General features: G+C 38.7%; 1 protein-coding gene across 1 annotated transcript in view; it reads left to right on the top strand.

The window, feature by feature from the left end:
• Positions 1–2,698: 2,698 nt before the first annotated feature.
• LOC131960063 (protoheme IX farnesyltransferase, mitochondrial) overlaps positions 2,699–24,171 on the top strand; it is a 34,404-nt gene continuing 12,931 nt past the window's right edge. The window contains exons 1-4 of the mRNA XM_059325276.1: positions 2,699–2,789; positions 4,475–4,617; positions 4,832–5,231; positions 5,956–6,080. Of these exons, the coding sequence (XP_059181259.1) occupies positions 2,759–2,789; positions 4,475–4,617; positions 4,832–5,231; positions 5,956–6,080 (699 nt within the window). The 5' untranslated portion in view covers positions 2,699–2,758. The remainder of the gene's footprint in view (positions 2,790–4,474; positions 4,618–4,831; positions 5,232–5,955; positions 6,081–24,171) is intronic.

The following is a 24,171-nucleotide window of genomic DNA, read 5'->3' as shown; positions in this document are numbered from 1 at the left end:
GGGGAAGGAGGAGCTGGCAGTAGAGTGGAATGACTGTGATGAATCAGGAGAATTGGATGCTCTGCTTGGATTGCATTGGGATTCGAGTCCATAGACTGCACATGTGATTGCAAAGGATATTTGCACCATAACCACTCCTAAAAATACATATGATTCAGTGAATAATGAGCCATGCTTGTACAGTACATGTAAATTGCAGAGTTAGATTACCTTACATTTAATTAGCAAATAAGCAAGGAATGTTTTTATATAGAATATGACCTCTACAATGAGAGCAGCATAGCAGTAATTGTCCCCCTGCGTCAGTAAAATGTTATTGTTCGAGGAAATGAAACACAGGGCGCCCAAACAGACAATCATACTATTTCATTATCTTTGTTTGAATAAAGCCAGGCTGCAAAGTGAAAGCAGCGGAGAGAGGGTATTAATCAGGAGGTTTCCATCTTGTTGGCCGTGGCAGCCAGGGCCAACGAGATGATCATACACATAAATAACAGGCCAAACAGCCGGGCGAGGCAGAGGACATACAAGGGCAGGAGGCAAAAGGCCAGACATTGAATTAGACGGCAATTTTGAATTAAATGAATCCCCATCCTCAACTCAGATTTATTGGTCAGTGACAGAGGTTTTCACCTGACTTCTGGAAAAAAAAATATCCAACTGGTGTTTGTTACAAGTAAACACATTGTGACTTCGATTCAGATGAACTGATTGAATTTCTTCATTATAAAGAGCCTATCTGGGAACACTTTCGCTTCTTCTAGAAACTGTGTCATTACAATAACACACTGCTACAGAAAGGATTGTTTGGAATGGGAAAAAAGGAGTATATTCCTTTGTCTTGGTGGAAATGAGGACCACCATTGTAAGAAATTAATGTGCTTTTTCTGAAATGAAGTCTTAACCTTCGGTGGAAAATAGCAAAGGCACAATTTCACAAAGCAAACGTCATATATTCAACAAATGTGACTCATTTCATTTGTAATCTTCTAACTAATAACACAATTAAATGAGAGTTCCAGAATTTGTGTGGCTTATTGCCATCTATGCTTACCAACTTTTTGGGGAAGCCCCTTAAAAGGCCAAGAAAATTGAATTAAGTAGTTAAACAAGAATACAAATACACATAATAGAAAATTAGATTCATTATAGTCGTTTTGTCACAACAAATATTTTGGGATTTCATAGAAAAGGTTAATTTAATATTAATATAACTGTTATTTTGCATTTAAGTACGTACAATTTACCAAATACAGTCAATACTGTGAGTTTACAGTGAGTCCAATATTAAAGGCTTTAAATTTTATTCTATTTTATTTAAATGTTATCTTTTATTTCAATGCATATAATAGTAAAAAAATGTAATTTAAATAAATAACAAAAATATACATTTTATCTTAAAATTGTCTTAATATAACTTTTGTTATCATGCATTTAAGTATGTACAATTTACTATATACAATCAATACTGTGAGTTTACAGTAAGTCCAATGTTAGAGGGGATTTTGTTTTTACTTATTATACTATTTTATTTTAATGTATGTAATAGTAAAAAAAAAATCTTCATTGAAAATCAAACATTCAAATACATTGCAGATATGTACTCAACATAATCGTACATAAAAAACGATATTAATTAAAATAAATAAATAATAAAATATAATATAATATTTAAAAAATATAATTAAAAAGCTCCATGAATGATGCTTCTCTTAAGAAGCCAGTGTTACATATTTTTGTTAATTAATTAATTAATTAATTAAAAATGACATACATTTGCATAAAAATCTGTTTAAGTACGTATAATTTACCATGTACAATCAATTCTGTGAGATAAAAATATAATATGGTATTTTTTTTACATTTATAAGATGACTTTCACGCAATGTATAATCTTTAATTGAGGTCTAAAAATGTAAACAATGGCAAAATAAAAGCTTTACGTTTCCTGCTGGTTAACCCTCTGGAGTCTCCAAAAGCGCCAAAGCATGACTTCTTCATCACATCCAGACTAGAAAACAAAGCAGCGTGGAGCCCTACTGTGAATTCACCTCTGAAGTTCTGGCTGTAAACTCCATGAGGCCTGTTTCAGTTTGATGATGATATACCAAGTAAAACTGGAGACGATGTCAAATATATTTAGTATAAAAGTATAGAACTGGATGTAACCCTCTTATATGTTATATTTGCAACCTTTGTTCACATTTGCGACATTTCAAATTCTTTATTGAGCATGATAGTGTTTTGAAAGTTAAAAAAAAGATTCAAAATCACATTTTATGTTAGACTAAAGGACTAAAAAAGACACAAAATTACTAAAAAAAGACACAAAATGACCAAAAAAAGACACAAAATGACCAAAAAAAGACACAAAATTACTATAATAGACACAAAATGACCAAAAAAGACACAAAATGAGAAGACAGAATGACCAAAAAAAAAACCCACAGAGGACACAAAATGACAAAAAAAAAAGACAAAATAACTAAAAAAAAAAGACCCAACAGACACAAAATGACACAAAACCCCCACAAATGACCAAAAAAGACACAAGATGACTTACAAAGACACGAAATGACATGAAAAGGATTCAAAAATGGACAAAATAGCTCAAGATTTCATAGAGTTAACGGTCTGCAGCGCGCAGCGGTTGACGTTTTGTGACCCGGATATGTTTGTCCTCATCCAGTGAGGTCATAATGGCGGCTCGCTGCATGTGAAGGAGACAACACCGGAGCCGGCTTTATGATATGAGAACATGTATAAGACGCCATGTAGCAGACTGTCAGGTAATGTAAGAGGAGATGTGATATTTCGGTTAACATGCCGCTACATTTTAAAGTCGTTTTTAGTTTGCGGCCGTTCAAAAAAGCCATTGAAGCTAACGCGGAAGCTAGCCTGTTAGCTTAGCATGTAGCTACCCGGATAGCACCTGAGATGTTTGGCAGCAGGCTAGCAGTGACCTTAAATAGAAGTCAACCGCATCTGCACAGGTACCAAATTTAGCGTTTGGCTGACTTGTTTAGCACAGCAACATTTTTAGCTATTTTATCATAACTATGTTATCGAACAACGTGTAAAGCTAGCGTACGAACAGACTTTGACGTGGTATTTTATAACGGTTACGTGACAAAATATGTAACACAACAAGCAGGATGTCACGTGATCTCATGTTATTTCCAGATGTAAAAGCAAATATGCATTATAATGACTAAATGTATTGTGAAAATACTCCAGCACGAGTAAAAAATCTTGCACTCAGAACCTAAAAATATATTAGCATTATCAACAATGTTGCTTAAGAATCACAAGTAAAATTACACATTTTGCAATTAAATATTCATAGTCAGTGTTTCACTGTTGTATATGATGTTAAGAGATTCATAATGCTGCCTTATTAATGTGGGTAGTTTAATCTACAGCAATGCATCAAATTCTTTAAGGTCATATGTATGCAGTGTTGCTTTAAATGGCTCATTTAGCTTAAGAAATAGTCATGGCAAGTCATTTTTATTTATATAGCCACAAATCACAGGTTTGCCTCAAGGGGCTTTAGACAGTACATGGGACCACACCCTCTGTCCATAGACCCTTGCATCAGCCAGGGAAAAACTCCTCAATAAACCCTTTTCACAGGAAAAAGAAGAAGAAACCTCAGGGAGAGTGACAGAGGAGGGATCCCCCTCCCAAGACGGACAGACGTGCAATAGATGTCGTACAGAACAGATCAACAGAGTAGAATAGAGTAGATAGAGGTTGAGGGGGTAGAGGGAGGGAGGAATAGGACCATTTTCTCAGCCCATAAAGGAAGGCCTTATTCTTTAGTTTCATAAACAGTTTTCATAGGCTGCTGTCTTTTTAATACTGTGGACTGTTTTTTTTACACTCATGAACGATCAGGCACGTGCAGTTTATTTATTTATTTATCTATTTACTTCCCCCTTCACACACACAACACCTCTCTCAGATTTTTATTTTTTATGTGATCTATTTATTGTGTTTTTATTGCAATGTCTAGTGTTTGTTTTTAATTCTCTTAGGGCCATAGTTTTGTTTTTTATTCCAATTGTTCTATTCTTTTCTAACTTTGATTTGAGTACATCATTTAATTACACTTCATGCACCAACATATTCTGGTAACAACAATAAACGTCCTTGCCAAATTTGGAGATGCATAATTTTCTGGACATGAAGGGGGAATAAATCTTTTAATCTGAAAAGTATATCATTCTTTTAGACAAGTGTAGTCAAATGAAAAGTACAATTATTACCTCTGAGATGTTGTGGAGTAGAACTATGAAGTACAAATACTTAAGTACAATACTCAAGTAAATGCATTTGGTTACATTCCACCACTGATTTAAAGGAACTGTGTCTGCATCTCTCATGATTTTGTTTTGGGAAGGCCAAAAACTTTTAGTTTGTTTATGTCTCAGTTTCCTGCACATTACATTGTATTTCACTTTTCTTGTAGGTTTGGTTGGTGTAAGCGTGAAACAGCAATTAGTCAAAAATGTTCCCGTATGTACTCGGACTGCTCGCAGCCTTATTCAGCTCCACAGAAGAGATCCATCAAACTGGCTGACATACCAGCACCTCAATTTCCTGAAACGCCAGGTATCTTTCCCCTGACCAAATATCTGTGGGTTTTTTTTTTTCATTTCAGAATCTTTGTTGTGTTGTAAAACGTTGTGTTGCTTTTATAAAATCGTTTCTGCACCATACCTTGAATATAATAATATATTTTTTGTAGTACATGTCTGCATTTAGTTTTATTGTGATATCAGTAAATCACTGTGTAACTCACCTTGTGCATCTGGTTTCCTTTCAGTATGTTACAAAGAACAACAGTGAGCTTCACCAACGTGCCATCCCAAAACAGGCCCCTGCCCTGACCATTGTGGATGATAGAGATGACAGCATTGAAAGACAGGTGCAGAGAATATCAACCATTGATCCTGTGGTCACCGATACCGTTTCACAGCCAGAAGACGTTGTCACCAGTAAAGCACAGCCTGAAATCACCATCTTAAAGCCCAATACAGAAGATGCAACAGTACAGCAAGATTCTGTGTCTAGTACGGTCGGGACTTCAGATGAGACTCCCCATGTCCACGTGGAGACGGACGAGGCCAGGGAGGCTCGTCTAGACAGACAATGGAAACAGCTGAAGGTTGATGTGGCTGACTTGCCAGATGTCTATGCTAGGCTTGCCAAAATCAAACTCACAGGTAAATAGAATACACACCACTTCTTTTTTTGTCATATAATATAAACAATTCATACATGGTGGTTGATGCATGCAAAGAATTACTCAAAATACATGCAGGAATCGTAACTTATCTCATGTTAGTAACAGCAGTTTACCAAACCACACAAACTGAAGTGCATACTTACTGTGGCTATAAAAACACTCTAAATAAACCAATACCTCTTTACCAATAATTTATTTTCTGCTCCAATCACCAACAGCTATCTGCTCTGAGCGTGTCCACTGCCTCTCTAGCTCAACTCTTACCACAGTGTTGTATGTGCCAATATTGGCCATTTTCACACAGTCATACTGAGAGCGTCAAAGCTTGCGTGTGGCTTTTTACAAGTAGTTCTCTTCCATCTAATATCGTTCACACATCACATAGAGCAAAAGGCAGCGTGTGTGCATGTAAAGTCCACTGGGTTAGGTCTTTCCATCCCTCTGGTTGGTTAGATTGTGTAGCATAAGCCCTACTCTGATTGGTTGACTTCATCAAGACGGGCCGTCCGCTGCTTAGCCTCTTGACTACTATTTAATGACTGATTTTAATCCGTTTTAAACCAAATAGTTCATATTGCACTACAACAGATGATAGTGTGATGTTAACTTCTCTTTTGCTTCGCACAGCTCCCAGACAGCAACAAAGCATAGGATTCACTGTGTAATAATTTTTTTCTATTATTCTTGCATGGTGTTTTCAGCACTGGTGGTTATAAGTGGAGCAGCCGGCTTTGCAATGGCTCCAGTGCCCTTTGACCCCATCATGTTCTTCGTGTCTTCTCTGGGAACCGGCCTTGCCTCTTGTGCTGCCAATTCAATCAACCAGGTCAGTTATCATTAGAAAAAGGCCAAACAAGGCCATGCATGTCTGTTAGTATGTATGAGTGTGTGTTTTGTTTTGGCTCTTTGCACATCACATGTAGTCCTAATCAACCAGCACAAACTTAAAAACTTTGATTAATGTCATAGTTTAATAAACATTGTAGTGAAAAAGCTTTACAAAGATGGGAGTTACTGCAGGGTTATACAGGTGTGTCTAATAAACTGGTTGGTAAATCTGTGTAAAATGAATGATTGACTACAGCTAATTTTGCTCAAACTACAACTATGAAGCAAAAAATATTAACCACATGGCTGTGTAATTGTTTCAAGAATTGAAGTAAATAATACAGATGTTTCTGGTCTTTAATCTGTTTATTATTTAAGCAGCAATTTCCTTTTGGAAAGAAAGTGATGGGGACTTGTCTCAGAGCTGGCAAGATATCTGTTGGTCTTATAATGCGTAATACATTTTTTGTTGACATGTTATACAAACATGAGATGACAGACACCCACGTCCACAGTTATCCTTTTAGTGATGCCTGTGTTCCAGAAAATGCTGAAAGAGCCAGCACTTCCCCTTCTTGACCCACTCTACATTCCTCTTTTGCTACGCATCTCAAAAATGCATTGAGCTGACTGTAATGCTATTATTATTTCCTTGCTGAAAGCTTTTTGTAAAAGCCATAAACAAAGGTAGCCTGCCTCTGCTGTAATGTTGACGTTGTACATATAGGAATTTGCTCTGTGAGTCAAGAATATTAGTATAATGGGTGACCTCTCCCTCAGCCTGAACTCTGTTTAAGTGTCTTTGGCCTGTAATTTGACAAAGGCAGTGATTACACTGCAGGTTCCTGCCCTTGAGGCCAACCCCCTGCAGGGTTCCAGACTAACTTTTTTCACTAGGAGCACTTATGCTCCCTTCTAAAAAAGTTTGGAGCACCAGCATCAGCTTGTACTGATCATTGTATCGTCTGTAATATAGATACAGTCTGACCCCCCGGGCATCACCTCAGGGAGTTAAATCTATAGATTCAAATGTGCAAACGTTTACACAGTTTAGTTTTTATGGTCAGGTCTGAATAGTGTCAATCAGTCCATTGCTCAGGTTAAAATTGTATTGTCTCTTCAGTGACCTGAGACAGAGCCGTGCACCTCTACCTCACACTGAGCAGGTGTGTAAATATCCCTCAGGTATTTGAAAAATGCCCCCTCCGCTCCCGTCCATGCTGCTTTGAGTGGCCCATGCTCAAACTTCAAGACGTTTTGAGCGTTGAGTGATGTAAGAGGCTGGCTGTCACTGTTCGTACCCTGGGTGTCCCTTTATCTGTGGGCCCACCCTCACGTCAGTCCTGTCAGTCTTCATTTTCTCCACTAACTCAGCCTGAAGCTAGGATATGACATGGCTTCATATTTCATTGAAACAATGTTATTTGCCTTTCTGTGCCTCTCTCTCTCTGCCTCCTACAGTCAGGTCTAGTTTCAAACCGACAGTGAAGGTGAAGCATGGCCAAAGGTGAATTTCAGAGCAGATGTAGCCCAATTTTTAGTTGCAAATTAGATAAGTGTGTTAAAACCTGCAGGAAATACTTTCAGTCAGGGCTTCTATCACTTTGGAAATTATGGAAAAGTTGATCTTTTCCAGGCCTTTTATAAAACCCCCATTTTCTTTTTTTTTTTTGATCTTCAAAGATTATAATTATTGTGTAATATAATATATGTTTTCACTGGAATGGCATTTATGTTTCTTCATGCATTAAAAACAGACAAGACAAGTCATAAAACTTGATGCGTAATAAAAAGTTTTACTATTTGGGTTTGTACAGAGCCTCGTGAGTTTGGAAAATGCTTAATTTTAACCATGATGATTTCAAGGTTAGGAATATGTTTGAATATTAATTTACTTCTTGAAAAAAAAAAGCTGGATTTGCCTCTGTGTATCTCTTACTGGGAATTAGCAAGCTTTATATTATCATGATCAAAATATACAATCAAAATTAATGAACAAAATGACACTGATGGTGTGAAGGAATTATGTACACTTTTTTTTTCAATTACAAACCATTTAGTTCTGATAATTAAGGCAAGAGTCTTTTTGTTGTCTTAAAAGTGCTTGAAAGTGGCTTGAAGTTGCATTAACTCTGTCATATTTAATTGTATGAATGGGCCCACCAGATAGCAATATTATGAAGGAGGCAATATGTCAAGTTTTGGAATGTCTGGGGAAGATTTAAGAGTTAATTTTGCATTATACATGTGGGTAAAAACGGCCCTATGCTAGAATGTATGGTATTTTGGGAATGCTTCACATGTTTTTTGTAGATAAATATACATTATATTGTAAAGAGGTCCTGGTGGAATATTACTTCAACATTTCTCTCTGTTTGCACAAATGGCCCTGTGTGCGTTTTTAGCCTGAAATTAATCAGTGCCTACTCTGTTTGAGGACAAGAATTCCTTTTTTGTGGCTGGTAGCTGGTATGTGAGCCCGAGCCTTCACCCTAGTCAGAATCATTCTTCTCCCTCATCCCTTGTTCTCTGCTGGAACGTTTTGCGTGTCATCATAGTCTTAATTGGCAAGAATTGGAGATGGGATTATTGTTTCAGACAAATTAGCCACCTGTCTGGCAGCGAGGCTGACTTTGATGTAGGTTAACAGACAATGTCGTGCAAGGGCACATTTTTCGTTTAAAAGGATAAACATCATTAGGAAAGTAAACTTATTTGTAGTTGGTAGCGACTTGTCTCCCCCTGCTTGTCTGGAATGAGAAGTATGTGCCTTTCTACATACGATGTAACAGTAGTTGTTGGTGTCGCTTTGTTTGGTGAAGCATGTCATTTTCTTCAGTGTAATTATACACACAGAAGCACAGGGGATGTCATATGTGACACATAATTGCCATTGTGGCAGAACTTTGCACTCTTTTTGCAATGGACTAGCACAGTCTGTCAGGTCTTTGTCAAAGCCACACCCTCACCTGCATGTTATTAATCCTAGCACTGGTCATCCATTTGTTTTTTTCATAATCTCGAAAAAGAAAAGATGTAATGGAGAAGAAAAACATTCTACCTTCAGATCTGTTGCCAGGTGTGTTTTTTTTTTAAATTTGTACTCCCTTTCATCTTTAAAAATTGGTGCTTCGCCAGTGTGCTTAGTTGTGATCAAAGCTAGATGCTGGTTTATATGAAAAATCAAACAATACTTGACAAACAAATCAAAGCAGAGAAAGGCCCTTGTGAAGATCACTTCCTATGGATTGTGCTGCTCGGTCCTAATCCCTTAATGCTCGGCATCTAAAGAGGCAGAGAAGTGTGCAAATATGCGACCACACAACTGTCGAATTACCTTTAAGGGAAGGGAGGAAAATGCCTGCAGGCAGAGAAAAATGGTTTGGCGCTTGGAAGTGGCAGTGGGACCTTTAGTGGAGCTGTCAAAAACCAAGACTGCTCTTTGTCCCATCGAGAAGTGGCCGTAGGGCAAACAGAAATGTTGTGGTTTCCTTTTAAAATGTTACTCTATTTAGGAAACTGACGGAAGGGTGTAAGCACTTGGAGTCACGTAACAATGGCATTTCACCGTCTAGAGTTTCTCACCACAGTGAAAAAAACTTAATGCTGTCATGTCTGTCTTACAATCAGAGAAGACAGTCAGCTCAAGCAGCAAAGGGATGTAATTATTTGAGCTTCCAGTTCAAGTAGCACTCATGGGTGGGCAATTATTTCTTAGCATGTTATGTTTTGCTTGCTTCTTCTTCTTGCTGCTGGGGCTGCCAAGCCAGTGTGGGGCTGAAAAGGTTCTGAGGAGAAAGTATTCTGAGAGGAATAGCTCAGCTGGCTCAAAGTTTCACCAAAAGTTAAACTAGAGAGTTCCTTCTGTTCCCCGAAGGCTGATGTTAATAGAAAAAGTGCTGGTAGATCTGGTCGTCAGGACCTATGGGCCCCACACCAGGCACAGCCTCCACAGGTGTTCCAGCCATCATCACCTTCAAGTCTGCTCACTACTTCAGCTAATTGGATAATTGGGTCAGATGAGAGTTTCAGGCTGGAGCCTAAAAGACCCCTGGGAAGTCTGAGGTCCCCAGCAGTGTAAACAAGACCCGATATGGCCTTTTACTGTCAAATAAGTACTACCGGGCTATTTTGACAGCAGCTATAGTGTAAGTCACACCATGTCAGCTCGCGTGTTTGTTTTGATGAAAATTCAAGCTGGCTTGCTTTGTGGCTGCCTAGTGTCATTTCTGCTTTCGTGACCATGACAGTGAGATTTCTTTTGTGTCTGTGTCTCTCCTGCGGTGAGCTGTCTGAGGCTGGCACGCATAAGCGAGCCCCCACAAGCCCCCAGCCCATCCTCTCCAAGCTACGCCCTTCTCTCTTGCCCTGTGCAGACATGCATTATTTACCCTCCTGCATGCCTCCTTCTGTGTGCATCTTGGTCAGCCCCTTAGAGTGTAAGGTTACATGACTGAACAGGAGGATAGGTTATGCAGTCAGTTATCAGTACATTATAAAAAAATGTTTGATTTACTTTGAAAAAGCTTTTTTAAAAGATGCAATACTTTATTTCATGTTAGCAGTGTAAGCACTGTGTGGCGTACACCAGAGCTGTATAAAAAGGGTCCTAAATGATCATTTTTGACAATAATTTAGATGATTTTTGAAGCTACATGTAAAAGCTTTTTTTCAGCAGAATAATGTAAATTGATTCAAATGTGATGGCACTTGACTCATATGTTATATTTTATCTTGCAGTACCATCATTTAAAGCCACTATATCTTGGGAAATCTCATGCTTTCAACTTTAAAAGCATTGTCAAGCTCCTCAGACTCTAATGATACCACAGTATTCTATTTCAACCATATGCCATTACAGTACTGGCTCGCTGTGATCTTTATCTCTACCATTATATATTGTTTGCAGTGGCAGTCATCTTGTTAATCATATTTATTTAGTCATTTAGAAAACCGGTTGGTGTTTTGCCACCTGAAATGTAGTCTGAATTGAGCCTGTAAGATTCTCTTATGTAATTTTACATATCGAATCCACCCTTTAGGCACATCTAGTGTAATGTATGAATCCGTAAGCGTTTTTTAAACTGTACTGATGCAAAATTGCAAACTGGTGTTGGTGAAAGCCCTTCAATCACACTTGGTTAAATTGAGTAACATCATTCAGCACAGTAAAATTGTGTAATGTTTATACTACAGTGCAGTCAGAAAGTGTTAGGGCTGTGACACATTTTTTGTTTTGGCTCTGTACTGCAGTACAATTAATTTGAAATGAAAGGCCGACTGTCAGCTTAAATTTATGGCTGTTTACATCCATAAAAGATGAGCGGTAGAAAGTGTACGCAGTCATTAGTTTTTAGTTGTCATACAGTAATCAAACCAGTCAACACAAACATCTTTTTAAAGCCTCCTATGAAAAAACATCAGCACAATTATAACATAATTCAGATTATTCTAATTGCATGGATTTTGTTGAGCCAAGAATAAAGAATAGATAATAAAAGAATAATGCTAAACAACTTCATTTTCTAAGATCATTGGCTTTGACTACAGTGAGGGTTTATTGACGACATCAGTCTTTTTCTGGGACAGCTTTAGACGGACTCCAGATGTAGATAGTGGTCCATCAGCAGCGCAGTAGGTGGTAGTAGTCCACCTCAGGCTGGTTTTGCAGCAGAATTGCCGTGCCCCAACAGTCAAGGCTGCCACAACAATTTTCCAGGATGAGGCTCCTCTCATTGTAGTTGAAGGCACCTCACATAACATGGTACCCATTGAGAGGATCATTAGTTGTAACAAGACCTCATAGCTGCTAAAACCCCACTCTTCAAAGAAAATGAAACCTTTCCACCACTGGATTTGGTTCTGTTCCCTGCTGGGAAGTAGAGACAGGAGATATGGTTTCAAACGGAGGCTATAGAATACCTCTAGCATGTGGACATTGCCATCCTTTTTGTGCAATTTATTTTCATTCTGCTTCAGAATTACCCCCCACCATTCCCATACCAGGGTCCATTTGATGAATTGTAGTGGATATCTTCAAAACAATCCCTATATTGACTGAGTACTGTATTTGTTTTTCTTGTATGGAAAGCTTCAAAGGTATCTTAAGACAGATGGAGTTGTAAAAGTATCAGTGCTTGTCATATTAGTTCCACTGGCTATGTACTGTAATTGACTGTTCAAAAGGGTTTTGTCTGTCAAAGGATTATGTCTTGGGTATTTTTTCGGGTCGCTTTTTAGAGTTAACGGTCAAAAACATCAGAGGCTTAGCCGTATGGGTGATTTAACAAAAAACGAGATCCCTTCCTGAGTGCAGATGCTGCTCTTAAGATCTTGTTTTCCAACAGCTTAGTTAAAACAAAAGAGCAAGCTGAACTTTGACATTGATAGTTGTGAGTTTTTTGTTTTTCATGGCCTCCACCAAGCTGTGAGTTCAGCCTGGGAGGAGGAATGGAAATTCCTTTTTAATTGCCCAGCAAGATGGCACGAAGAGGACTGGGTGTCTCTCTTTCGGTGCTGGATTAAAATGAATATTTAACTAGACAGCCCTGTTTAATAGTTAATTTCTTTAAAGGCTTTTGTCTTTGTCAACCACGGGGCGCCAATCCATTTCAAACTGTACAAATGGATCTCTTGCAGCCTCAGATGGGAGACAGATGCTTTCCTCTGATAGAGTCATGAAGGGTAAATCCATCTATTATATACCCCCAAGATAATGCCTGAGGGAGCAAATACTGTTGCCAGGCAGAGGCTTAGTTAGGCGTAGATACAAAGATGATGATTTGCTGGTGTTTGATTGTGTCTTTTATTGTTTATTTTTTGTGTTTTTTATTATGCTTTTTTGTTTAAAATGAATTTGCATCAGTGTCACGGTTGAACGGCACCTTTATTCAATTAACTTCTATCACTTTAATGTGTTGAGTTTGGCAGAGTCCGTGTCTGTACTTTACACAGCCATAATGTATTAAGAACAAGTGCCAAAGTGTCACTGATGAAGTTCTATTGCTGATATTAATGAATCCAGATTTCAAAAAACAGTCAATGATGTAGCTTTTGGCATTGAACATCTGCATTTTGTACATTTCAATCACAGTGGTGAGATTAAAACATTTTAAAGTGCAGGGTAAACGTACTAGAGTAGATAGACACGGAGCTCGAGGCGATTCATTTATAAAAGCGTTTTGGCAGGCAACAGCAGCAGTCTAATAAAGTAGTTGTAGGGTGTTGATTTTACACAGCGCAGCTTTCCTACTGATGTGAATCCTTAAAATACCAGCTCACCTCATACAGTCAATAAAACCTGCCTTATCAAATTTAATGAGTCCAACAGAGTGGATTTAGAGAAATATTGGAGAACAAACTGCTTAAGCAAGGTCTTTTTCAGTCAATTCAACAATATAATTCTATCAGATGATACAAGATAGCCAAAGCTCAGTATTTATAGACTCCAATAATTTCCACCATGAATGCTATTTAATATAACTTTTATAAGGCAAAATGATAAGAAGGTTATTAGTATTATACCACATTCACATGTTTAAAATGGTAGATTTGTTGTCATCTGTTGATGAAACAGATACAAACTGATATATAAAAGCCAACCACATTTACAACCACGATTCTAAAAAAGTTGAGAGACAGAATGCATCAAATGTAGATGTTTTAAAGTAAAATATACTGTCTTTATACAGTTTTCAACTTAATGTCACAGAAGAGTTTTATTTATGTTTTAGACAAAGCCCCAACTTTTTTGGAATCGGGTTAGTACTGTATAACTCCAGCTAGCAAAGAGACTAAAAATAGGCTCATAAAACAATCAAATCAATTGGAACAGTCATAATGTTTGGCTCTATATCTTACAGGGTAACTTACGAGTTCTACACATAAAATTTATATTGTTTCAATATACTTTTTAATACGTACATGTGTTCTTTCTTCAAGTACACATTCTTCTTGGTCTTATTATACTTGGGACTTTTCAGACGAAACAAATACAGGGTGTCCTTTCTTCAAAAGACGAGGAAAACGTGGCCTCTCATTGGAGTTGTCCACAACGTGTCGTCATCTTTCGTGAAGATCACACTCACACTACCACTCACACGCAAAGTGTGTCTCTGAGCTTTCATTGCCACAGCTTGTTTGGGCAAACACACCTCACCACAATAGAGTTGCCGTCACCTGAGGGGATGAACATGACTGACTGATGGGCAGGTGGAGCCCCTCCTCTACACCTTCCTGATTAGCCTTTAGTTTTTCACAAAACACTGTGATTATGGGCTTCGTGACCAACAAGGAAAGGTGCAGACACCATTGAGACTTGAGTCAGAGGGGGGGAAGCCACCTACCTCAGCACTGTCTGGCACCAATGAACCTTTCTACACCTCACACTGCATTTGGCAATGGCTGACCTCATGCAAGCTGAGTAAATAGTAAATGTTGTTACACCAACTAGAACACTCCATCTCATGTCTTTTGTTTTCTCTCTTACTTGTTAGTGCAGGTTAAAAGTGGAGTCTGCATATTATGGTCAACAAGTTCGGACTATATTTCTGAGTCAGAATTTGTCTTTGAATAATTGCAGCATCTTGAACTCTGTTTGACACTATTAGAGCTCTCAGTGTCTCAATTTCCATTTTCCTTGATATTATATTATTTTTCTGGACCTGCTTTCCCACTGAAACAGATAGTGGCATGTCAACACCTCCAGCATGCATTGTTGAGGTATCAGTGAATGGAAGCGGTCAGTGTAGAGGCCCCAATATGTCTAGAGGACAAACCGTTCCACTGGCACTAGTGTCACTCTAAGGCATATTGCGGACAGCAATAATGGGTTGCTGAAGATGCACTCATTTCAGAAGTGGCCCTTTCTGCTTTTCATCAATCCCTCACACTGCTGAACATTAACAGACCGGGGCCAGAGGTTTGCATGCCTACTCAGTAAATGTAATATCAGTGGATATTGCCAAGCCTGAGCCCAAATGTTTTTGGTTTAGCTGAGCAGCTCAGAATTACCCATTATGACATGAAGAAAGTAAAAGTATTATGACCGAAAAAGCAATGACTTTGCAATGATGCAGATTCAGGATGTCGTTTGTGATGCTAATGTTAGTCAGATGAAAACATTCAACATTTTGATGTTTAGTACTGTGTCGCATTAAAATCAGTGACAGAGAGGTGAATACCAAAGGGCATTAAACGACCTGCTCTTTCTGCTGTGCTGAAACTTAATAGTTATTTAGCTTTGTGCCTTTTAGCCTGCCTTCTTTTGTTTACTTGCTGGAGAGATAATTGTACATGTGGATACAATGACAGCTCTTAAGCTCACTGTCATCTGCCCACTCTAGTTAGATACATCACAAGCTTTTGATCTTAGACCTTTTTTTTCAGACATGAAAGGCAGATAAATTCAAAGACATTTTGTTTAAGAATAAAAAACCTGACAAAGTTTGTTCCTGGTTTAACGGTTGCCTAACAGTGAACAAGTAGAAAACGTTGAAAGTTGAAAAACGGGAAAAAAAAACCCAAACTTGTATTTAGGGCACCTATCTTCTTAAGACATCAAGTTCATGTATTTGTGTACAGTTGACTGTTATTTCCCCCTTGAAACTCAAGTTTACCCTCTCTATCTGAAGGTAACTTAGCCAAAGGCAAGTAGGAGCACTCTTTGTAATGCTGAGATCCGTGGATAATTAACAAAAGCAGCCCTGTTTATGGCGTGCCCGTGAGCCAACACAGAATGCTAATTTGATTCAAACCGAGAAGCTTTTGGGGCAAGGGCATCATTGCTGGAAAACAAAATGGTTACCGACATTCACTGAGGCTCTCCCTAAGCTTTGGGTGTGTCTTACACACTCAAAATCTCGTTTTATTGGTCAAGGTTATTTATTTTGCCTTAAATCACAACATTGCCTGCTAGTGCTTTATAATCTCTACAGTATGTGCTTGTTTCTTTTTAAAAGTACTGATTAAGCTGATTTCTAAATGGCATTTAAAAGGTTAAGTTAATTTTCCATTTTGCCATTTTCTGAAAGAGCCATGTATGATCTTTGTGGTCAGATGGGCAGGCTCTTGTTAACAAATTGACCTGTAAAGGGAATGTGAAAGTTTTGTTGCTTATTTGCTACAATTTTGACTGATGTGAATACCTTTTTTCTCCATTACGATAGGCTCATAAGCATCTCTAGCCTTGAGATAAAGGGCTGCTCTTAATATGTATGCATTACATTGCACCTCATCTATTCAAGAAAAATGTGCAGAGCTCTTTTTGCTACACTATTGTAAAGTGCTCTGTATCGGCTAAGCATTATGAAGACATCACATTATTATCAGGTACCTTTTTAGATTTAGACTCCCTGTCATTTCACTCCCCTCTGTAGTTTTCCGTGCTTTCAGCTCCTGCTCTTTCTACTTGCAATTTAAAAAAGGCTCTTGCCTGGTCTCCAATGACTATTATTCAGACTGAATTTCCTGAATCTTAAGTGCCACCCAAGTCCTGAGATCTTCATTATGTAATCCCACAGCATACCCCGAACAGTTGGAAAAGCCACAGGTGATATTTAGAATTCAAAAAAGGTTGTATTTTGTATGACCATGGCCTTTTTGGTCTTGCTCATTATAGTCACATTTAAAAGTAGAGTATTTCTTGAGGGCTATATTGTATATAAGATTATTGTAATCATGCCAAGGTTTTTCTGGGTTTGTGCCAGATGACAAATATATAGTATATATAGTTAGTAGAAAAGCTTTTGTATTATACAGTATAGCTTAATGTTCTCTAGCATGAATGAATCTACGTCCATACCTGCCATTGCGATTTCTGTAGGAATGACGTACATGAAATCTTCTCTTCTCCTTCACAAGTTTTTTTTAATATGCCTGTCTAAATCTGCTGGTGTTGCAAGAGGTGAGCCTTAGTAAATTCAATAGAATGCATACTCCTGTTATCTACCCTTAAATGCATATGTATAAAAGATAGCGTGTTTCCCTGTGTATGTTACGCATGCACATCAGGTGATTAAATAAAGCAAAGTGCACTGCCTGGACAGTGCCTGTTTCATTAAAACCATTCTAATCTCTGCATTGAATGTATCTGAAATTAGTCTTTGTAAAGGCTGCTTCCCTTGGACCCAACATTTCCTTAACATTAATATTTTTGTTTTAAATTTAGAGGATGACACTTTGTTAGAGGACAGACACTTTGATACCAAGTCGACAAATACTTTAAATAATAATTCTGAATACGTTACATTACTCATTTTTCTTAATATCGTGGTTACCGTCAGGGACATGGAGCATGGAGCTCCCCCTGCTTAACTGCTGGTAACAGTCCACTGGATGACACAAGCTTTACGAGCAGCAGCATGGGGAAAGACCAGGCGTTTCCATTGAATCCCGACAGAAAACAGTGATTAAATTTCAGCCTGCATGCATGTTTTTTCACCCTAATGTTAAGACAGAGCAGTTAATGTTTGTTGCAGGATCAAGAAGTTAGTGGACTACCGAGTGCACCTTTCTCATACTAGGGGAATAAAATGGAGGAATAAAGTAGAGTAACTGACAGAAAAATATGGATGGAACTGAGGTTTTATGACCATACGAGAGTATTTCATACTTTCTCTGGTGGACAGGAAGAATGAAATAGGATTTATTGTCTTGTTATAATCAATAATAATCTTTCTCACCACTTGGTGCTTTAAATAAGTATAGGTGCAACTCATAACTCTTGACGACGCTTCATTAACTTTTCTATAAACATAGTTTTTGTCTTTGTAAAGATAACAACCCCCATATCCCATGGTACTTTACGATGTCACCATTCTGTTGTGCAACATCCACTACCCTTTATATGGGACGGCGGCACAACAGAGAACAAAGGGCTTAGGAAGTCTGCCTTTGTGTCTCTGCCTCAGTGTAATATTACTCGTCAGTATTTTGGTCCACCTGCTTCCCTCTGCCAGTCATTCCTGTCTCACCTGAGGAAGTCCTCCTGCTGGGTTGGGTGTGGATTCTTGTCTGTCTCTGTGTCACAGGAGACACTGCAGATAGTTAAAAGGATCTTCAGTTCATATGATGACATGGCAGTCTGTCAGACTCTGTCATGTAGTAACTGTTGATTACCGTTCACAAGACAGACCAAAGTGTGTCTGTGGGTGTGTGCTGCTTGAATACACATACAAGCTCTGATGCCTCACTGTACCTATCCCTCTATACTCTTCATGTGACGCAATACTCTTTTGCTTTGTGGCTAACCCCACCTGAGGATTACAAAGGGATTGTAAAACCACACTCTTTTTCTTTCTTTGTTTATGTCTAAAGCATAACATTACTTTACCCCTCTATTCTGTACGTCTTAATTACTGTTTTCTCTCATTACCAAGGCTCACCTGTGAGCCAGTGTTTAGAAACACATCTGCACTGTCAGCACACAAACAAATGTGACACATCTATTGTTAGGGTGGCTGTATAAGTTAATTCTGCATGGAACGGGCCTCTGACTGAGGCTGCGTTGTGTTATACGTTCCCATTTTATTTTTATCCTCATAAACATATTTTGCCGTACAACAAAGGAGAACTTGTATAACCAATCAGAAGTCAACCACTCATCCTCCATGGCATTATCTGCCTCCAACACAACAGCCATGAACACACAAAAAAGGCCTTGAAACGCAACACGTGTTCTCCTCTGAGCACCATTAACGTCACCATACAGTCATTTATTCAAGTGGAAGGAAATAACCACTGCTCTTCCCATTCATTTTACACCCAGGGAACTGTAATCAGTTTCAGAATGATAGACATCAGGATGTGCATCCATGAGAGGTTATACCCATCCATGTGTGTACTTTGGAAGTCTTTGTTTCAGTTACCCAGATCCTAGGGATTAAATATTTCCGCTGTCTGTGCAATGGTAGTGGGACTGATTTGGGGGGTGTCCTGTGCATTTGCTCTCTCTCCTGCCTGTAGACCTTTTATCTGTAAGCCTCTTGCAGAAATCGCTTATAAAGACAGACAGCGGGTGGGTGGGTAGGAGCAGAGTGGCTTCAATTTCACAAGCCCACAATTTTTAATGGCATCTTAACCACTTTGAATCTGTCTTTGTTTAAGAGTTTGTTACATCCTTTATACAGTGTGCGGTAAAGTAGACGAGGAAATGTATCTTTAAACCCTAGCTTAAAGCTGGCTGGCAAAATGTTGCTCTACGGTAGGGCTTTTTGGTCGATATTGATGTCACGATTATTTCATTGAACTTTATTTGAACTTCGAAATAAGTTACATGAAGTATGTTGTGAGGTAATTTACAGTAAACTACTAAACATAAATATTGAATATATATATATAAAATTAAAATTAAATAGACCAAAATTAAGTTAAATTGAATATGTTGCTCTTAAACATATGTATATTTAACATATTCCAGTCAGTAATTCGGCAAAAACGGGCAGAAGAAGACAACATAAGAGCATCATTGTAAAACTGAATGCGGCAAGAGTTTTTGTTGTCTTATTTTAATAATCGGTGTAAGCCAAAGTCGTAATTGCAATCAGATCAATCCCCCAGAAGCAAATGCTTTGATGTGGACAAGTTGCATTTACTTTAACCTTCAGATAAAATTGTGCCATAGCCATGCAATTTTCTTTTAACAAAATAAACCAGTAAAATGACATTCTTAGATATTTATTTGTCAGACTTTACTTTTGTGTATTGTGACAGTGAATCATGACGGTAATAATTCTTGGGTTCATGGCCATCATTGCAAGTCACCCCCTCGAAACTGTGCCACACTTCCCGTTCAGACGCCCTGGAAGTTGTGACGTGCCACATCCTGACAGGAAGAAATCCCTGTTACATTCATGGCACAGATGGTTGACAGCTTTCTTCTAGAACCCGTTGAGAAGCTAACTGGTTGCCTTTCCACTTGAGGAGGTAGTGAGAGAGGCGAGGGGATGCAGAGAATATGGCAGAAAGAAGGATGGCTCTTGGGGGCAAAGCTCTGGCAGTAGAGGAGGACAGACTTTGACAGGAACTTTGTTCTCTGTTCACACAGTCTCCTCCCATCTGCTCCGGCAAACAAGATTGAAACTCATGGATAAATAATTTACTCCTGCTGCTTTTAGCCACCGTTTACTGTCAGTGCCCTTGTGTTGAGCGTATCAGCAAATGTTCCACCTCCATATGAACATAGTTCAATCTTTTTCTTATTTTGTTTCCTGTCACTTAAAAATGTTTCTTTAAAAGAAAGAGGTTAGCACAGCGGGAGAGTGTCTTAAACAGAGTTTATAGGCAGAAAACCACAGCTCTTTGTAGTTTTAATCAGAGATGCAACAGTTGGATGGCAATTTTCTTATTTAACACCAGCCCAGTGTGATTGGAGAGTACGCCCTCTGCCTTTTGATGCCATTTCAGAGCAGAACCTTGATATGAACCATGTGTTTGCTGTCTCTTCCATTTGGATCATCAAGAAGAGCGTTGTTGTGAAGCTCTGTAGGATGTGATTTAGTTTATCAGTTTTACTTCAATGCCAAGATGAAAGCCTGTAAATCTATTCTCACATATAACATAGAGAGTCTTTCCATGGCCTTGTCCCTGAACCAAACTGTTGTGTCCTGAACGAAATATTATCAGAAGTCTAGTTTATAAAGCATGCTGGCAAGAAGAAACTAAGGGAGAACCAGGGAGGGAGTAAGGGAGTCTGTGCCACATTGTGTTGAGTTTGTTGGACCTGAAGATATTTCGAGAAACAACCTTACATGGTAGCAAAAGCAGGCAGGATGAGACCTGCGACCCATGTACCAGCGTGCCAGAGATATAAAAAAAAAAGAAAGAAAAAGAACAAACAGAAACTGAATGATCAGTTTTGTCTAAGTTTACCTACGGCATTAAGAAATAATAGAGAGGGTGTGTTCCCATAAATGGAGGAATTGAATGGATTATCTGTTTGGTAATCCATTTATTTTATTTTTCAAGGCCTGTTGTCTTGTTTCATCTTGTCTTGTTACTCTTATAAAATGTATTAATTTCAGATGAGAAATTTAAAAAAAGACTACTGTCTGATTTGCTCATTATGAGTGTCGAAACATTGAAAGAAAAACCCAAAAGGTCATGGTTAGCTTCCCTTGGAAAATTTACAGAAATACTTGGAAATTGGGTTTTCTAACTTTTTTCAACCTTACTTTACGGTACGTGTCATGATTGGCATCTGGTGGTATTCCTAGTAATGTGGCTTATTGAAAGAACATTTTTTTTCTTCCATGTTGGCTTGTTTGAGGAAGTTGACCTTCATCCAGAATTTAAATCTACTATCCTGATAGATAATGCTGTGGTGATTGTGGAAAACACTGGCTACACACAGAGGACTAGACCTCACTATGTGTCTTCTTCTGAGGTCCTCATCACTTTGATTTGAAAGTCTTGTTGAATGAGCCTGTCTAGATGAAGGGATGGATTTTGCCATGGGTCACTGCCGCAAATATAAATCTGCCAGAGGTGCTGATGGCTGCTGTCATGTTTGAAAGAACAGTGAGGGCCTTCATACGTGTCCGCACCTTATCACTTGTAATTTCCAAGGGGTGCATTGTTTAAAGATCCTCACGAGCAGCCGTATCAGTGCAGTCTTAAAGCTGACACACACACGGATTCTCACCCGTCTCAGTCTCCTTGTGGTCAGACACAGCTGCGGAACAAAAATCTAAACACTCACATTCTCTCAAACATACACACAGTCATGCATAGGCCTCTTTTTCAAATGCACCCAAACTGTTGAGAACCTTTAAAACTGCATGTCATGTCAGTCACACCCTCACAGTTATTTGCAAATGCCCACTGATGGCGGAAAGGACTGTTTATTCCTCTTTAAACAAGTGGACACACACACACACACACACACACACACACACACACACACACACAGTCTAGTTCTATGTATTGACCTTTCACTGATATGTTTTCCCACAGTATGTGAGACTGAATACAAAGCAGTCAAGTGTGTGCAAAGTTAACTGTAATCAGGAACTGCAGTGAAAGGCCCTCATTAGTAAGAACGTTAACTTATCAGGCTTAGACTAGAGATATGGCTGGCCAGCACTCCAACAAAGGAATTTGTCTTGTTTGCACAGTTGATAAGTTTACACTGGAGTGAAAATATATGTGTCAGCCAAATCGCCTAATGTCCACTTCAGTGGCAAATGATTCTAAACCACTTTCTACAAATGAAGATTAATATTTGAAACTCAAAGCCAATACACTAATCACGATTTGGCTCCAAGTTCAAAGATACTATATTTTGTAACATTATGGCAGTCTCTGGGTAAATTTATGATTTTAAGGTCTAGAGTTATAAGTGGTCTGTTATAAGTGGGCTCTTTCTGTGACTTTAAACAAGCATACCCTGTGATGATAAATCTCTTAGTGAGAGATGAGTTCTTGATCTTAAAGATTTGCTGCCATCGTCACTGCCCTGGTTTGTAATCTGAGTCCTCCCTCACACTAGGAGGCAGTGTGACCTGGTCGCGACGCAGCATTCATGATGAAAATGGTGATATGATCCGACACAAAAGACATCACTTAAAACCACAAGGAACTTATTCCCTCAGGCCCCCTGTGTTGGTAGCTTAGGACGATCTTAACACTCATTTATCTTTATTTGCACACAAAAACTTTCATGTTTATAGAAGCAAAACAGCAGCTGGCAAAGCCTCCTTTGATCAGATAAGTTAGAAGGTAGAAGCATAAGAATACTCCTACTTTTAGGATTTTTTTTCTCTGTTTCAAACTCATCCTTTTAGCTTCGCCATTCCTTCCCTCTCTTCATGGCCGAGGCAGTGAGAGTATAGCAGGCCACTGTCTCGGAGAAAGCTTTCCCAGATCCTGCCCATATCTTCACAGGCAGAGGGACTGATTAGGGCAAAGGCAGTGTGGCTCTGCTCCGCATTAATTGGCTGATTAACATAAGGACAGTTTAGCACTTCACTGTCCCACATTCAGGCCATCAATCAAGGAAGAGGCCGTGCCAGCTGGACTGCTGCCAACAGCTCGACACACACCACTGTACAGAGAGGGAGAAGAGGTGTTGGTTCAGCACACTGTTGAAAGAGAGACTTGATCCACTCCTTGGCCAGACAGAGTACTGCAGCCTCTAATTGTATAGCAGCAGGCTTGTGCAGTTCTGGTAGTTGGAAGAAGTTTCAACTTTCTAATAATTCTGTGCACATACGTGAGTCATTGTGCAGACATGGAAATATGAGTTATTCAATCGTGAAAAGATGCCTGGTTCATATGTTATGTGATTTTGTTTCGCCTTGTTTTTATTTTTTTTCTCTACGCACAATTTTAGCTTTTCATGTCTAATCACTCCAGCCGATCCCCCTATCATTTCATCACATCAAAGGTTTGCAGACGGCGAGGAACCCCAGAAACATCTGCCAGCTGTCCGTATGCAGCATTCCAGACACAGACACATGTCTCCTGTTTTTATCTTTCACCTCCGCTTCAGATAGTGTGAACTAAATATTACTATTTTCTCAGTGACAGAAATGAAGTGATGGAGATGTCCTCAGTCCTCTTTTTCTAAACACTTGACAAAATCCAGCTAATAGTTGCATTTCTGTATGATTCCCCTAAAAAAAAAAGGACTTTTGACATTCAAACCATGTGCATCCAATGGATGAAGAATTACTTTTTTCATCATTTCATCTTTACTTGTATAGCATAATAGGGAAGCTTGTACTACGTATTGCACAGATTAACATACAATGAGTTGTTCTCATGATGCATTTTATGTAAAGTGACGGTTAAATTCTGTACCTGCACACGTAAAACTAAATCCATGTCGTTGCACACTTCTCCACCCATGTAGCATTTATACAGTCACAAACCACCACCTTCCCAATCCTTAATTACAATGCACACTGTTAACTCAGTGTCTGCGTTCAGCCTCCCCTCTTTCTCTTACTGGCCCTGTCGCCCTTACGTCTTTGATATTTTCGGAATATTTTCTCATTTCACAGGTTCTTGCTGACAGTTTAATAAGTTCTTTGGAAGTGTTTAACAGGTTCTTCAGGGAAGGATTGCAAAAGCATTGCTTACATAGCTCC

Source organism: Centropristis striata, chromosome 21 (genome assembly GCF_030273125.1).
Source record: "Centropristis striata isolate RG_2023a ecotype Rhode Island chromosome 21, C.striata_1.0, whole genome shotgun sequence".
In the NCBI taxonomy this organism is placed as follows: domain Eukaryota; kingdom Metazoa; phylum Chordata; class Actinopteri; order Perciformes; family Serranidae; genus Centropristis; species Centropristis striata.
Note: the sequence above shows the minus strand (reverse complement) of the source record. Positions and strands in the feature narration are given on the sequence as shown.